The sequence below is a fragment of the Diplodia seriata genome (assembly GCF_021436955.1).
Source record: "Diplodia seriata strain FDS-637 chromosome Unknown scaffold_3, whole genome shotgun sequence".
NCBI lineage: Eukaryota > Fungi > Ascomycota > Dothideomycetes > Botryosphaeriales > Botryosphaeriaceae > Diplodia > Diplodia seriata.
Genome location: NW_027117310.1, coordinates 519,523 through 534,511, shown reverse-complemented (window position 1 = coordinate 534,511; position 14,989 = coordinate 519,523). Strand labels below are relative to the sequence as shown.

General features: G+C 56.3%; 6 protein-coding genes across 6 annotated transcripts; 1 reads left to right on the top strand and 5 right to left on the bottom strand.

The window, feature by feature from the left end:
- Nucleotides 1-225: 225 nt before the first annotated feature.
- On the bottom strand, nucleotides 226-1,983 carry SLS55_002902 (uncharacterized protein; the record flags this gene model as incomplete). Its single annotated transcript, XM_066774382.1, has 2 exons — nucleotides 226-1,864; nucleotides 1,976-1,983. The coding sequence occupies 2 exons, from the start codon at nucleotides 1,981-1,983 to the stop codon at nucleotides 226-228; spliced, it is 1,647 nt and encodes a 548-aa protein (XP_066634501.1).
- A 668-nt stretch (nucleotides 1,984-2,651) lies between these two features.
- Nucleotides 2,652-4,307, bottom strand: SLS55_002901 (uncharacterized protein; the record flags this gene model as incomplete). Its single annotated transcript, XM_066774381.1, has 1 exon — nucleotides 2,652-4,307. One exon carries the CDS (start codon nucleotides 4,305-4,307, stop codon nucleotides 2,652-2,654), a length of 1,656 nt encoding a protein of 551 aa, XP_066634500.1.
- Nucleotides 4,308-5,057: 750 nt separating this feature from the next.
- On the bottom strand, nucleotides 5,058-6,425 carry SLS55_002900 (uncharacterized protein; the record flags this gene model as incomplete). The annotated part of the gene is made up of 1 exon (XM_066774380.1): nucleotides 5,058-6,425. The coding sequence occupies one exon, from the start codon at nucleotides 6,423-6,425 to the stop codon at nucleotides 5,058-5,060; it is 1,368 nt and encodes a 455-aa protein (XP_066634499.1).
- Nucleotides 6,426-7,780: 1,355 nt separating this feature from the next.
- On the bottom strand, nucleotides 7,781-10,554 carry SLS55_002899 (uncharacterized protein; the record flags this gene model as incomplete). The annotated part of the gene is made up of 12 exons (XM_066774379.1): nucleotides 7,781-7,807; nucleotides 7,869-8,051; nucleotides 8,110-8,331; nucleotides 8,384-8,471; nucleotides 8,538-8,602; nucleotides 8,654-8,775; nucleotides 8,880-8,937; nucleotides 8,986-9,150; nucleotides 9,203-9,627; nucleotides 9,681-10,083; nucleotides 10,139-10,265; nucleotides 10,319-10,554. The coding sequence occupies 12 exons, from the start codon at nucleotides 10,552-10,554 to the stop codon at nucleotides 7,781-7,783; spliced, it is 2,121 nt and encodes a 706-aa protein (XP_066634498.1).
- A 721-nt stretch (nucleotides 10,555-11,275) lies between these two features.
- Nucleotides 11,276-12,741, top strand: SLS55_002898 (uncharacterized protein; the record flags this gene model as incomplete). The annotated part of the gene is made up of 4 exons (XM_066774378.1): nucleotides 11,276-11,583; nucleotides 11,660-12,200; nucleotides 12,252-12,292; nucleotides 12,342-12,741. 4 exons carry the CDS (start codon nucleotides 11,276-11,278, stop codon nucleotides 12,739-12,741), a joined length of 1,290 nt encoding a protein of 429 aa, XP_066634497.1.
- A 685-nt stretch (nucleotides 12,742-13,426) lies between these two features.
- SLS55_002897 (uncharacterized protein) lies at nucleotides 13,427-14,843 on the bottom strand (the record flags this gene model as incomplete). The annotated part of the gene is made up of 4 exons (XM_066774377.1): nucleotides 13,427-13,611; nucleotides 13,702-14,000; nucleotides 14,087-14,262; nucleotides 14,511-14,843. The coding sequence occupies 4 exons, from the start codon at nucleotides 14,841-14,843 to the stop codon at nucleotides 13,427-13,429; spliced, it is 993 nt and encodes a 330-aa protein (XP_066634496.1).
- Between the last annotated feature and the right edge of the window lie 146 nt (nucleotides 14,844-14,989).

Genomic DNA, 14,989 nt, shown 5'->3' with positions numbered 1-14,989 from the left:
TTGCCCTTCTATAGCCGTGCATGGAGCGTGCTGGATATACTCAAGGGTCTTAACTGCCAGGAATTTCCTGGAAGTAAGGAGCGTAGACATGTTCAAAGAGTATATAGCACAATAGCCTTTGAGGTCACTGAGCCAGTTCACTATTTCTCAGAACATCAGCATGACTGAATCGAGGGATAGTCTACTAATTTGTCAAACAATCCAGTGTCCAATCTCGGACGTCCATCACGACTTCCGCAGAACAAGCCACCTTCCCAGCCTATCAATAAGCACCACCGCGCCCAACAGCCCCGCGACAACAGGCAGCACGGCCAAACTCCCCAGAAAATTATAAATGAACAACCGATTCGCGGCGCCCGCCCCCAGCCCCGCCGCCACGACCACAACGACGGCCCTCGACCCCAACGCCAGCTTCTCGAACACATCCATCCTCCCCTTGCCCTTTGACGCCGACGCCGCCGACGTCGCCACGACCCAGAGGATGGCGCCGAGGCACAGCATGGCGATCAGCAAGCTCGCCCAGTAGTACACGTACAGCGTAAAGTACGCCGACCGCGCGCTCTCGTACGCGCCCACGCCCTTCGGCGGCGTCACGCCGATACTCTCAAACAGCCCGCCCAGGACGTCCGTCGTCACGGCGCGCAGCACATCAGGCATCCCGCCACCCCCCGCAACGTTCTCGGCCGAACACACCCCCGTCGCGTTCCCCGCCGCCGCGATCCCCGCCATGATCACGGGCACCTGGTCCCGGCTCTCGAGCTTCTCGTCCAGCTTGAACGGCGCGACGGCGGCGGCGAGCGCGGCGGCGAGGGAGGCGCCGGAGAGATGTTGTGTCAGGCAGGCGCGGGTCGCGGCGTGCTGGAAGCGGTGCAGCGCGGCGAAGACGTAGCGGGCTAGCGCGATCTGCTGCGAGCCTTCGACGATGCCGATGAGGGAGAGGTGCAAGGGGAAGTGCAGGGCCGCCCAGGCGAGTTGCCGGATGGAGCCGATGTGGTGGGTGGGGGCGGGGTCGAAGTAGAGGAGGAAGAGGAAGGTCAGGATGAGGACGATGCAGACGACGAGGAAGCAGCCCTCGAAGGTCAGGCCGGACTTGCTCATCAGCTTGGCGACGGTCTTGGTCACGCCGATGGCGCCCTCGCCGACGATGATGAGCGTCAGCAGGCCCATGCGCTCCATCAGGTGCGTCTTCTTGAAGCTGAGCCGCCGCCACACGCACGCCGTGCCGACGACGACGGCCACCTCGACGGCGAGGATGATGTACCACACGTAGTAGATGCCCAGCCCGTTGCCCGACGTCTCGGAGAAGGCCGGCACCATCGAGTAGAAGGCCCCGCCGCAGAGGATGAAGCACGCGATGGTGAGGCCGAGCGGCCACGCGAGCCCCCGCACCTTGCGCCGGATGAAGAAGAGCGCGACCGAGTACTGGATGCCCAGCAGCAGCCGGCTGATGAAGAGCATGATGCACAGGATGCGGAAGTTGGTGTTGTTGTGCTCTTTCCCGCCTGGGTTGAACGACGACCCCACGAGGGCGAAGCCTACGAAGATGACGAACTGGATCACCTTGCATACCCGCTCGTAGCCGGAGTCCATGGCGAAGCGCACATCGTGCAGCGTTATTTGAAGCCATGTGAACCATATTATTGCGAAGAGACCGATGTACGCTACCAGCGTGCTGGTGTCCGTTATCGAGTGTGTGGAGGTGAAGGTCGTGAGGTTGGCGATGAGGAAGAGGTCGAAGAACAGCTCGATGTTGTTCGACTCCCCGCGCAACCCGAAACGCGGGTCATCTCCTTGGGCGTATTTCAAGGGCGACTCAATGATCGGCAGCAGCGCTGGTTCGTGGTCTTGTTGGTGGGACGATATTCTACTGTTGGATCAGACAAGACAGGATTAGGAGGTGGAAGTCAGTGTCTGAATGAGAGAGGCTTCTTACGACTCGTAATCCCGGTCATGGCCGGGATCCGCAAACGTAAACTCATACATCGCTTTTGTAGAAAATGCAAGAGAGCGAAGGTGAAGGCAGTCCTGGTAGAAACTAGTCCCTTGGGCTCTGCGTTATATCATGTAGGTAGGCGTAGCCAATGCAAGGAGCATGGGCCCTATGGCTGAGCACTTGGCCTTAGGAGAGCTTGGCATCCGTGTTAAGCTCCCGCACGGTGTATTAGCGATTCTTCGGGCACACCTTGGCTTTTCCGGCCATTCAGGCTTCATCGTTCCAGCAAAGATGCTAAGAGACTGATTCGGTAGGGAGACGCAAGTGCCTGTCCTTGCGTTGGTAAGTGGAGGAGGTGAGGGAGAAGTAGGCTGGTGGTGCGTTGTCCTCCGACTCCACAACCCGTAGAGATCCGGGGGCCGTCGATCGTTGGGCTCTGATCGAATAGGAGCACTAAGCTAATAGGACAGCACCTTTAGTTAGCCCAGACATGCTTGTTTTAGGTTTGGTCCTAAATGCGAATAGGACTCGTAATTCGGGTCAGGCTTGGCATGTGAGCAGCTTCGTGTTCGGTCAGTCACATGAAACCGAATCTGGAACAAGTGTGCTTTTCGACAGGAAACGGCGTCAGCGTGGATCGCAACGCAGACAGCGCAGAATGATTGAGCTCATAATCATCGATTGAAAAGGGTAAGAATGGTATACCGTCCCAGTGCTCTTAGAGCACTCCGAAACTCCCTTTGGTAAGCACTTCGACATCCTTCATGGTGCCAAAACATACGAACACATTAGCCACCCACAGAGCCTTCTGACGCACGTATTCCTCCATTGCCTTGAGACCACCGTTATAGGCACGAGCAGCTGCTGCTCCAAGCAGAGCTGTTTCTTCGCGAAGCACGCTCTCAGTGCCGCGAAAGACGGAACCATTCGCCCAGGCTACCAAGTGAGCCATGTCCTCCTCTACATCGATGACCGCTCGAGCTGGAGAACACGGAAGAGAGATCACACCTTGAGTGCTTGGAGTAGCGAGGCGGATGTAGAGCAGGGACGTGCAACGGCCTTTCGTGAGATCGAAGTCAGCCAAGTTGCGCTGATGCGCATGATACCCCAAAGCGAGAAGTGGGACAAGGAGCTTCTGGTGGACGTTCGTGTCGACGGCCCATCCGTCTTGCATCCAGGTGGCAATCTCGCGGAGCAGATCCTGAGTAGTCAAATCATCCTGGGACAGACCGATCGATCGTGCAGAAGCAATGAAAGGTGGTAGGCTCAATCTTCTGGATGCTGGAGGCGAGCTGTGTGGCCTCTCTATCAGAGGAGGCGATCCTGGGATTGGAGAACCAAACAAGGGAAGTTGCACCAAACTCATCGAACCTTTCTTTCTCAGCTCCGCTTCAACCTCATTGTCTGATGCAGTGGGACTCTCGGCCTCGGCGAATGTACGTTTCCGTGATAGTGGTTGTGTGGGGGCGGGTGGCGTTTCCTCCACAACAGATATGCTACCCTGGCCAGGCGCATCGGGTGTTTTACGTACACCTGATGCTTTTTCCGCTGTATCGGGGCCTTTACTCGGCTTCTCTGATGGCGGGGGCGAAGCCTTCACAACCTCCTTATACGAAGGCGGAGCAATTCCTTCTCCATCACTTCCATCCTGTCTCGCCACCAAAGATTTTTCCCTCCCAGGCTCGGTGTTGTTTGCATGCAGGCCGCCAAAAAGCTCCCAGGCATCCTGCTTCGCGCCACGTCCTTGGTACATGAATTTAAGACGAAGTTGGGGCGTGCTCGCGGAACCCTCGAGCAAAGCTGCGCGGAAGTCGCCGAGGGCGACCTGTGAATAGGTGTTGCGCTTGAGATAGACATCGAAACTCGTGGTCTGGGACAAAGAGCGCAAGTTGAGAAGCAGCTCTCGCGGAGTTCCAAGCAGTTCATGCTTCAGTTTGATCCTTGGCATCAACACGTAGCCCGGCTTCGTGAGGTTGAATGCGAGTCGAACGGCGCCCACAGCATCGCTTAGGCCAGTGGACTTGAGAACATCAAGATGCGGGTTGGGGATTTCGGACGTGGTGGCCGTGGTGATTTCAAGTGGGGTTGGAGAACTAAAAGTGTCGGGCGGGAGAACAAGGAATAAATCGGTAGGCTTCGAGGCGCTTCCAGGGCGAACACGAAGGGGTAGGTGAAAGAGCAATACGCAAGCATTCCGGTCCTCTGGCGAGTGTCCAAGCAAAAGTGAGAAATCAGCCTTTTTATTGTGAGATGACAAGCGACCAAGAGAATGAACATGATCCGGCGTGTCGTCCTCCCATGCTGCAACAACTCTGTCGGCGACAACCCACTTCAAGTCCACCCCCAGCATCTTGTTGATCTCCCCAGACTCCATCGCGTACGGGCGCTCGTCGACAACTAGATTTCAGTTAGTAGTCAAGAGAAGACAACGAGCCCCCACTAATATGTGGGATGCCCGCCCGCCCGGGCTTTTCGCGCGGCGATGCACTGGAGCAGCCCTGACTCGGTATGGTCGAACGTCCGCACCCGTGGCTTGAGGTGATTCGAGGCAAGCGTTGGCACGCGACCGGAACAGCTGGCGTCGGGTGGCTTCACGGTGCACTACTACGCGGACGGAGCAGCGAGCGCGTCTCGAAAGACACGAGGTGCTGCTACGCGTCCGGAATAGCTCGCGCTGGCCACCACACAAAACGGGGCGCTGTTACGCAGTCGGGCCAAGCAGCGCACGGGAAGCCTCAAGCGTGCCGTGACGTGTCGATAGCTGATGATGGGTCGAAGCGACCTGGCTGTCGAGATGTCGAGATGCTGGTGGTGGTGGATGACGACGGTCGGAGTTGGGGAGGCTGGCGCGATCTCTTGACCGGAGCGCGCCGGTCGGCGGATCAAGCTTAGTCCGGATTTCACGTGACCTTCAGCGCACGGCCCCCAACCACCAACACAGCAGTGTTCGAGAGCCTCCCTCAACACACAACATTCTCTCCTCCAGCTGTGCAACAACTTCCCGTCTGCAATTATCCGTCTTGGTCACGAGAAAAGCGACGACAAAAATGGATACCTTTGCTTAGCGTCAATTCTTTCTCCCAACATGGCAGATGAGCAAATCCATTCGACCCATGAAATCAAACTAATCTCCATCTCTTGCCTGATGGCTCATGGGCGAGACAGACCTCTGTGACATCCAAGACACAGGCCGCGGACGAGGGTTCACTTCCGGCGCACCGCCATCCGACGTCAACAGCGAATATCTCTGCTCGTCGCCAGCACTCGAATATTGCCCCGGCTCTCCAACAGGCTTGACTTCGGACTCGTCGGCCGCCGGCACCGACGTCTCCACGAACCTCAAACCCCGCCCCTCGTGATCCAACCGCACCCGCGTCCGCCGCGCAATCTCCTGCATCTCGCTCCGGGAGACGGCCGACGAGAGCCCCCCGGCGTCGACATCATCATCGGTACCGCGGCGGCGATGCCTCTCGACCATCGGCATCCGCCCGCCGTCCAACCCGTGAAACAGCGGCACCAGCGCCGACGACTTCCAGCCGGCGACGCGCGGGTTGCCGCGGTCCACCTCCCACGCGCGCACGGCGGCCACCAGCGCGGCCAGGAAGCCCAGGGCGAGCGCGGCCAGGGCCGCGGGGAGCGCGAGCCAGGCCCAGCGCACGCGCACGCACGTCTTGGCGACGAGCGGCGTGCCGGCGGCGTAGTCCGCGGGGGGCGTGTCGCCGCGCGCGCGCATGTTGGCGGACATGGACGCCGTGAGCCCGTCCATGTACGCGCGCACCGACGCCGCGTCGGCGGTCCCGTTGCGGTACAGGTTCTCCAGCCACAGGTCGCCGACGAGCGCGGTCGGCGTCGCGTAGAACTGCAAAGTGTTGCCGGAGAACATGTTGCTCAGGTATTCCTGCAGCGAGAGCGCGGCGCCGAAGTTGTACGCCCAGATGCAGGCTTCCGGGTAGTACGTCAGGTTGTCGGTCGACGCTCTGCTTTGGCTGGGCACGAGCGTGTTGTTGGTTGGCTCGACCGCGAAGACGTTGGAGGACGTGGGGGAGGTGGTCGCGTTGCAGCTGCGCCAGACGCCGGCTTGCAGCACCGGCTCCGTTGCGAGGGACCACATGTAGCCGTTGGTCTCGCTGCGGCTGTGGGGCAGGTTGGTCGACGATACGAGCGTTTCGGTGTATACCGATCCGGTCACGTTGGCGCCGTAGGTCCGGAGGCAGGGGTGGAGGGAGCATCGGACCGCGAAGGGGGTTTGTGGGTAGGAGCAATCGTCTGTCGGGCTCGCCTGGTCCCCGGTCGCATGGCAGTTGCTGGCGTAGTTTAGCATCAGAGCCTCGAAGTCAAAGAGAGTGTCGTTGTAGTTCGTGTCGGCGCCAGTACCGGTGGCGGTGAGTACGGTCTGGCCGGCCCAGATTCCAGACGGCAGAGTGTAGTTTGTTGGGGTCTCGGTGTCGTTCACGGAAACGGTGTCTGAGATGTCGCTGCAGGAGTAACACATTGCCAGGGTTGAAAACGTTGCGCCATTATCAGCGGGAAAGGTGCAGTTTCCGGTAGGACAATCCACTAATATACTCGCGGAAGAGTTGTCGGGTGGACTAAGGAGACCTATGGTGATTGCCACTTGTGCCGGCCCATCGAGTGTCGCCGAGAGCGCACCAGTATGCATGCCGGCGGTCGAGTAATTGTTTGTCCTCGGTATGCTTGCGATGAGTCCAGATTCAGGTTGCATGCAATTATAATATTGGATGACTTGCTGCGAGAACGGATCAACTGCAAGAGCAGCCACGATGATAAAAGCCCCGAGGCTGGCGAGGTAGCTGCTATCTGTCAGTGCGACCGCCCGCAACGGAGCAAGGATGGTATGTACTGTTTGCGGGGGTCCAGAAGGAGAAACAGAGAACCCCAAGGTCCTCTACTCGCAGCGTCGAAACGTTCGAGATCAATCAGTGGTCGAGGCCCACCGAACCAATACCATTTGAGCTGGCTTATACCTGTCAGGCTGTGAGAAAGTGACAATCGAATTATGGAATGGGTCCAAGTACCCTCAGCCACGGGCAAGACCAAAGCGGCCTTGAAGATGGCTGTGAATATGGAGATCATGGAGTTGATGGATATCGGGCGTGGCCATTCCGGAAGTGGGCGACCGTTGTAGACGCCAACTGTGACTATGATGGCGGCCAAAGCAACGAGTGCCAATACGCAGCTGAAGGTCTCCATCCACCAAGACCGCAGAACGTGGGACTGAGATGCCATTGTACCGGTTCTTTTTGGGTTTTCGAGGATTATTTCATCATGGTCTGGCTGTTTGCGGGGTTGGCTCTGTCCTCGGTTGGACGAGGTGTCCTGGAGTGCTATTGATGGTCTTTCCATTTCCTCGAAAACTGCGGGAGTAGGCGTCAGCTTTGTCTTGGGCGCAGAGACCACTATTTAAAGAATTTTGCGAATCCTTGTTTCTAAATCAGGCACCCGCGTTGCACATCAATGTCTCCTGTGGGGCTTCAAGTTGGGGGCCAAGCTACACTTTGTCGCGTGATACACGGTAATACGGCATGTTGAGATCAAGATCGTGCGACATAACCGATGGATATAATTTTAGAGTTGCGGGTTCACATCGGACTCTGTTCTCAACCGCGTCTCAAGATTTATTAAGCATCGGAAGTCCTGATGTCGAAAGGGCTTTGCTTGGGATGCCGGGGAAATATAATTTTTCAGAGAGTCAAGCCTTATGAGCCTAGCATACATGTCGAATACACACTACAAATTCTATCTTTTGTATCTTTGGGACATCGATAAATCTTCCGCTCGAGTAAATGTTACTCCAATTTTGGTAGTACAGATGGAACGTTACAATCATCAAAAGTCTTCGTTGTAGTGCCCAGTCTGCTAAATATATCGTCAGTAGGTAACCTCAATGTCACATCTCTTGGGAGGGCCGACATACGGATATGTGGGCTGCCACATCGACAAATTCACCTTCTTGTTCGGCCTCGAATCTAGCCCTGGCCGCCTCTTCTTCTGCAACTTTCTCGATTGCCTTCTTTTCCGGACACTTTGGTAGGGAAGGGACAGATTCCTGAAGATAGCCGATGCGTTGATCCATTCTGGAAAGCAGCGCTTGTTGTTTCTGCGCACACCAAAATGTTCAGCATGGGCACGTAGAGGAGTCGGACGGATAGCATTACCTTCTCGGCAAGTTCGCGTATTGCTTGAACGGCACTTTTCTTGTAGTGCTCCAACTCTTTGTTCCGCTGGTTTGTGATGTCTCGGTTTTGGGAGAGACCCAGCGAATCTATCAAGTTGATGCCGGGAATGATGTACTCCCGCGAGATTTGACTGTAAAGGCGTGAGACTTCGAAAACAACACTGAAGTAGCCCCGGATCATCAGAGTCGTGTTGAGAAGGACCTGTACCCGTGAGTATGCGACCGTTTCTGCTTCCTTCGTCCGTTGCGCTTACCTGTTTCTGGAAGTCCCGATAGGTAATGCCGGCGATTGCACCTGTCTCGTCCCGGTCGATGCCTGTCTCCAGCGTTTCCAGCAGATCTCTACACGGGCCGCGAGCAGCAAACTCCACCATCGCCGATATTCCCTGAAAAAAGCGTAGCAGTGACGTGATTTGTTCTTTCAGCCCCGACAAAGCGCTGATCGAAGCTCGTAAAATGCGAACAATCTCTTCCTGCAACGAGTCAGTCTCAAAGCCTTGCGAGAATTGAGTTCCAGGACTTACGAGTGTTATGTTCTCGGCTTTAAGCTTGCCAATTGCGAGCTGGATGTCGGAGATTCTCTCCAAATTCTGATTGAGTCTTGTGACGCTTGCATCGTACGCCTCTCTTTGGACCTCGAGACTTGCTGTAGTGGATTCGAAGGCTGCCGAGGCCCTTTCAAGCTGCGCTCGAACTGTCGCAGACGTAAGATACTAACCACCTCGCTCGCGAAGAGGATCATGTTCATACCGATTGATTGGCTGGCTTCGTAGCGCTTCTTCGACTTTGTTTTGAGGCGTGGAGGCGCCTGTCTCACTGTCAGTTGAGCGGAATCAACAGAAGGTGTCCAACTCACAGCACCGGCTGCCATGCCGTCCAGGTTATCTTTCCGTGCTTTCAACGAAGTGGCTCGAGCCTGCAGATCTGCAACCTTCTTCTGCCACGCCTCCCGGGGTATGGGGACGCTTGAGCTGGAGATCTCTCGTTGCAATTTTGCGGCGGCCTGGGTGTCGTATATTATCTGAAAGAATTAGCGCAACGTCCGTTCCGATGACTCTCAACAGCGTCAGTACCTCAAGCGCCTCGTGTACAATATACTTGGCGTCGTACGAATACGATCCCGGGGCAGCGTTATCGGGAAGATCGTAATCCATGATCTCCAAGAAAGTACGGATAGTACCAGGGCTGTTGGCATCTTTTTGCGGTGTGGAGGGAAGTTCATTGTTGACAACAGATGAGAGAAGTGACAAGTAGGTCAGTAGATTGTCCAAGTGCATGCACGCTGGATCATCGTGCCTGCCAACGCCCGGCTCGGCAGCCTCCGGATGATCGTGATCATCGTGGTGCTCTTTCATTAGAGTTGACTTTAGAGTATCAAAGACAGAATGGCCCAGTGCCACGTATTTGTGGGGTGTGAGCGCCGTGACCAGAGCGCCGCCAATACTGAAGACACTCTGGCTGAGCACGTCCACCACGCTCATACCAACGACATCCCAGCCTGGATCCAGCGGTCAGTACCACAGCCAGACTGGCAATATGGGGATGATTCACCGGAAGGTATGTTTTTCGAGGCCTGCTTAAAGGCGTCTTCGGCAAGGAGCATCCTCCGCTGGGCTTCGTTCACGGCATCATCTTTCCTCTTCATCTCTTTCTCGGCAAACTCCCTGTGGATCTTCTGGGAATGGACTTGGTCTCGGTTTTCGTGGCGCTTATCGATAGTGTCGTCTAAGAAGTCAGCTGTATTCGACACGGAAAGGTGTTTCGGCCTACGCTCGGATTCGGTGGCGACCTGGCTCAGTTCCTGGGCCACGTCCAGCCAGGTTTCGAACCTGGCTTCAATGGCCTGCAGGTGCCCCTCGCACTCGCCAACCGTGCTTTTCAATGTGACCATGCACGCGGGCAGCGTCTTCTGAGCACCTTGCTCATCATTCAGGGCATCGATGATCCTGTTGACCTGTTGCAATACACGTCAACTCCTATGACGCAGGCGTTGAGAGGGGGCGTATCACAGTCCCGGTCTCCGAGAACAGATAGCGGGAATGCATGACCAGCTTGTCCATGCGGGTTTCAGTCTCGAGGAAGGTCTTGCGGCCAATGTCGACCAGGTAGACCAGATTGGCCTGCAAAGATTCGTATCTGGGCCTGGTTTTAGCTCCCGTGCAGCGTCACGCAACTGGTGCTCGGCTCACTGCAGATGAGTAAAGCCATTGTGCGGCTTTCTCAGCTTGAGGCCCGAGGCGGCAGGAGACGACGCGACGACCTGGCAGGCTCCCACAAAGCTCAGGGCCAGAGGCGCGGCGCTGAGCAAGGTCCCCCAATGGTGGTTGCGGATCAGACTGTCGGATATCTCCTGCGAGAACTGGGCGGCGGTGCGGGTGGCCTCCCGGTTCCGCAGCTGCTCATACTTCTCCACGTCCGTGGCCATTCTGCTTCAGATTGCGGCGTGTCTCGTCGGGAGTGTGCTGATCTGGGCGGGCGACCTCGTGACGGGGGCCGGAAGGAGCAATCAGATGGCCACTGCCGCGACGGCTGGAGGGCCTCTTCAAATAGATTGTGACGGTTTCACGTCATGCGGGTCATAGGTTCGGCAGGAGAGGGGTTGGCCTGGCTCTCGGCCAATGATGCGGTCGTTGCAAAAATTCCGAAACAATTGCCAGGAGGGACGATTAGAAAGCGTCCATGCGGTGACTTCACTCCGCTTTGCCATGCAGCCCGCCGCCACGGCTGCTTGCAGGAGCAAAGCCACAGTTTCCAAAAAAGGCGGTGAGCCGGAGTGAACACGTTTGCTCCGGTTTGCGGAGAGATTGGAAATAAAATGCCGAGCCCGCCCAATGGCAGGGCGCAGAGCACATGCGCTGTACCTCTATCGCACGGCGGACGCTGCGGCTGAGCCACGCCGGGCAGGCTCTGATGGCTGGATTCGGGCTTGTGCGAGCCTCAGTGGCTGTGGGGCCCCTGTTTCAATAGTCGTCGATCATGCCACATGATAACCTACGTGTACAAAGGGGTTTTGGCAGGGCCTGATGTACAGCTCACTGCCCGGGTGTTTGCCACCGTCCTGACTTCCTCGCTACCGTAGTCCTTTTCCCGCGCTTCCCCATTGTCGATCGCCTGCCCGCTTTGTGCCGCAAAGCTCGCCCGCCGACATGTCTTTTTCCAAGTCGTCTCACACGATAGCATTGTCATCTGATTCCTTCCTCTCTGCAAAATGCCGGACCTGTGGCGGCGAGTGGCAGGACTCTTCCGTCAGGCTCAACGACTTCTTGGGAAATGAAGATGGCGCCTTTCAGCTCGGAGACCGCGATTTTTCCTTGACCGCCAAAGATGCCGTGATTGAGCAAACTGAAGATTGCTGCGTCCTGAAAGCATGTTTGAGAAAGAGGGATGGCAGCTGGCAAGAAGCCTCCGTGGAGCTCGATGCCTTCATCTCCAACCAAGACGGCGAATTATGCCTGTAAGATTTTCCGGTCACGTGCTGCACAGGTGCTCCTCTGGTGTCTGTTTTTGCAACCCTTCACTGACGCCACCAGCGAGATTGACGTCTTTCTTCCCTCGCTTGCCGAGGGAGTCACTGAAGAGCTGCAAGCGCTGGTCGCCAAATGCGAGGCCTCTGCCAGAGACCTCCAATCAAGCATCCGAAACAGCATCACCGAGGGAACAGCTTCGGCCTTTTCCTCCATTTCTTATGCCTTCCAAGGAATCGAAGATACCCAGCATGCCTTGAGAGATGCTCGTGTGGACATCACTCATACAATTCAACACCAAGCCATCTTCATAAATACCCTGTTCATCAAGAGCCTCAACGAATGGACCAAGGTCGAAGATGCCGTGGCCTCGAGCAGTCAAAGAGTCAAGGAGTTCCAGCACACTCAGCTGCACGACGCAACAACAGAGGTCGAGCAAACAGAAGACGGCATTTCAGCCCAGATTCAGGAAACCCAAAGGAGAAGAGCACGGACCGAAGAGCAGATTGAATCGCTGCAAAAGCAGATAGATCTGAACGAAGAAGCCCAAAAGAAGGCCGGAGAGCAGGTCGAGGCAGCGAACGGCCGGACAATCGGATTTTCAATTGTGGGTATATCCACACTTTGCTTCCCATTTGCTCAAAGCTGACAGGTCCAGGCCTCCGTGATACTCCCTTTCATATTCATCCCGCTCGCAGTGTAAGTGTCCTGTTAGTTGCGTCAAATCCCTTGACTGACTAAAAAACAGTACCGCCGCAGGAGAGAGGGAAGATTGGGGCAGACGAAGAGACGGATTCCAAACCAAAATCAACCGGGCAAAAATTGCCCAAGATTCACAACGACAACTCTTGCAACGTTTGGAGGAAGGCATTGATCTAGCCAAGAAGAGCAAGGAACGGTGCTTTTCTCTTCGCCAACAAACAGAAAAACTTACCGAAGACCTCAAACTCTTCGAGGTTGGGATCCACGAGCTCAAACAGAGCTTGACGGCCTTCTCTTTGACCCTCAGACGAGCCGAGACCAGCGCCGTAACGGCTTTCCAGTACAGCCAGACCCTGGAGGAAGGAAGGGACATCCTGAACAACGCCTTGCGGCTCAAATCGGAGCTTTCTGAACGCCACAAACTGCAACGTCTGCTGGAACTCTGAGCAGCAGGAATATCTGAGATAAGAGTCAAGATTTAAAGCAAGCGTACGCTTTCCAAACAACGGTTGGCAACCAGAGGAGAATAAGAGACCCACGCTTCGCACCCTTTGTGCGAACAGCCGCACCACCACTGCTATCGCAAACCTACTATCCACGATCACGAACTTTGTGAGGTTGCTTTGAGTCGGTCTGCGTAACTCGCTTCAGCCTAAGTGAGACTCCAGAGCTGCTACCTTTCGGACCCGGTATTGGACCGGAAGCACCGGAAGTGTCCAATTAGGGAAATAATAGCCTGGCAGACTGCAGTGTGTCTCTTCAAGGGTACCGGAAGTCGAACATGAATTGGAAGTTGACAGGGCTGAGTTTTCCAGGAAGAGAATGGCGTAGTTGTCGAATATAAGGATAGTACAATCTGCTATCAGCCGCGCATTGGATAACATACCGCACGAGGCAAAGTAAAAACGGCGTTGCAATCTGATACTCAAAGCGTGGGTGAATGCCCCCGTTTTCCCACGGTTGAACCATGTGATCCTCGTGAAAACAGACTTTAGTCAAATGTTGCTCATTATCCTCATCATCATCACTATCGTCATCCACAACGCTTTTCTTTCAACACAATTCGAGCCCTTCCAACAACGCAGCGGTACCAACACCGCCATTCAATCCCAAGCTCTTTTGTCGGGTAATTTAGCAAGAGCAGCCAATAGCGTGTCTCTTATGCTTCTGGCGCTCGGCGCTGTTATCCCTACGCGCCCAGCCCTCCGGCGGGAAGACATAGTCCTCACGCTTAACAGACACGTCCCTCTTCAGCTTCGCGAGACCAGTCTCGCCCGTGGCGATGAGATCAAGCCAAGCCGCGAGGCGGTAGCCAGCTATGCGCCCACAACGTCAGCATTTCTTTCCCCTCTCTCTCTTTCCCTCCAAAAAAAAAAGAAGGAGAAAGTAAAATAAAAACCACTCACCCTTCGCAACCTGCAGCTTGATCGTATCGATCGAATCGTCATAGTACGTGCCGCTCAGATCCCCGCTCTCGACCGCGCTCACGCCGTCGGGCAGCACGACCGAGCACACGTACTTGTTCGTGTCCTGCGCCCACACGAGCGCGCTGGCCTCGGCGTCGTCGACGTCCATGCCGTCGAGCCAGCCTGCGGCCTCGCTCGCGTACGCGCCCGACTTGATCGCCGTAGTTAGCGTCGTCGCCCACGACTTGGCGTCAGACAGGGCGTAGCCGCCGATGAGCTGCTCGGCCATGTTGGAGTCCCTGCCATGTCTGCGGTTAGTGTATATCCATACACCTCGGATATATAGAGGACGTGTGGAGGCGAGGGCGTTGTTTGAACAACTTACCAAATGTGGTGCAGGTTGGTGCTCTCGCCGTCGTACGTCACGTCGATGCCGTTGCCGCCGACCTCGAGGGCCTCGTCATGCAGCGGCTGGTGGATATCGCCGAGGAAGTGGATGATCCACTTCAGAGCCTTCTGCTTCTCCGTGCTGGAGACGCTGGAGGACTGGACGCGGGAAGTCTAGAAGGGAAATAGCCATGTCAGTCATTTTCTTTCAGAAAATCGTGCACTCTCGCCGTCAAAGTGTTGCTGTATCACCCCCGTTTTCGACTCTTCAGCGCACGCCAACACCACCACCACCACCACGATGCCTCCAAAATCGCGCCAATCGGCCTTACAACCACCACACCACCTTTTCCCAGAGACACAGAAAAGAAGGGAGAGAGAAAAAAGAGACCACCACGCACATAATTCGCAATCGCGCTAACGATGCACCCACTATCGGGACAGTCCCTCTCCAGCTCCACGCCGCAGCTGTCGGGCGGGCTGTCGTTGGCGTCGATGTAGTGGTACTCGGCCGAGAAGGCGCCCTCGTCCGTGTACCGGTAGCTGTCCGCCCACGTCGCCACCGACGCCAGGTAGCTCGACGTCGACGACACGTCCAGGATGCCCTGCGCCCACGACGCCGTCTCGGCCGTCACGAAGTTCTGCGCGATGAACGCCACCGTCTCGTGCCCGAGCGTGCCCCACGCGCCGACGCTGGTGGGCAGCAAGGGCAGGGTTGCCGCGACGGCGGCGGCGGCGGTGCGGAGACGGGGCATGGTTGTTTTTGGCGCAAGGGAGGATCAATTGATGGATTGTATGGATGGAGGGAGGGAGGGAGGAGGGAGGGAAGTGAGAGATGTGGTGCTGCTGCTACGAAACAAAAAGAAGGCGACATCGGGGGCGCTCCCTATATACATAAGAT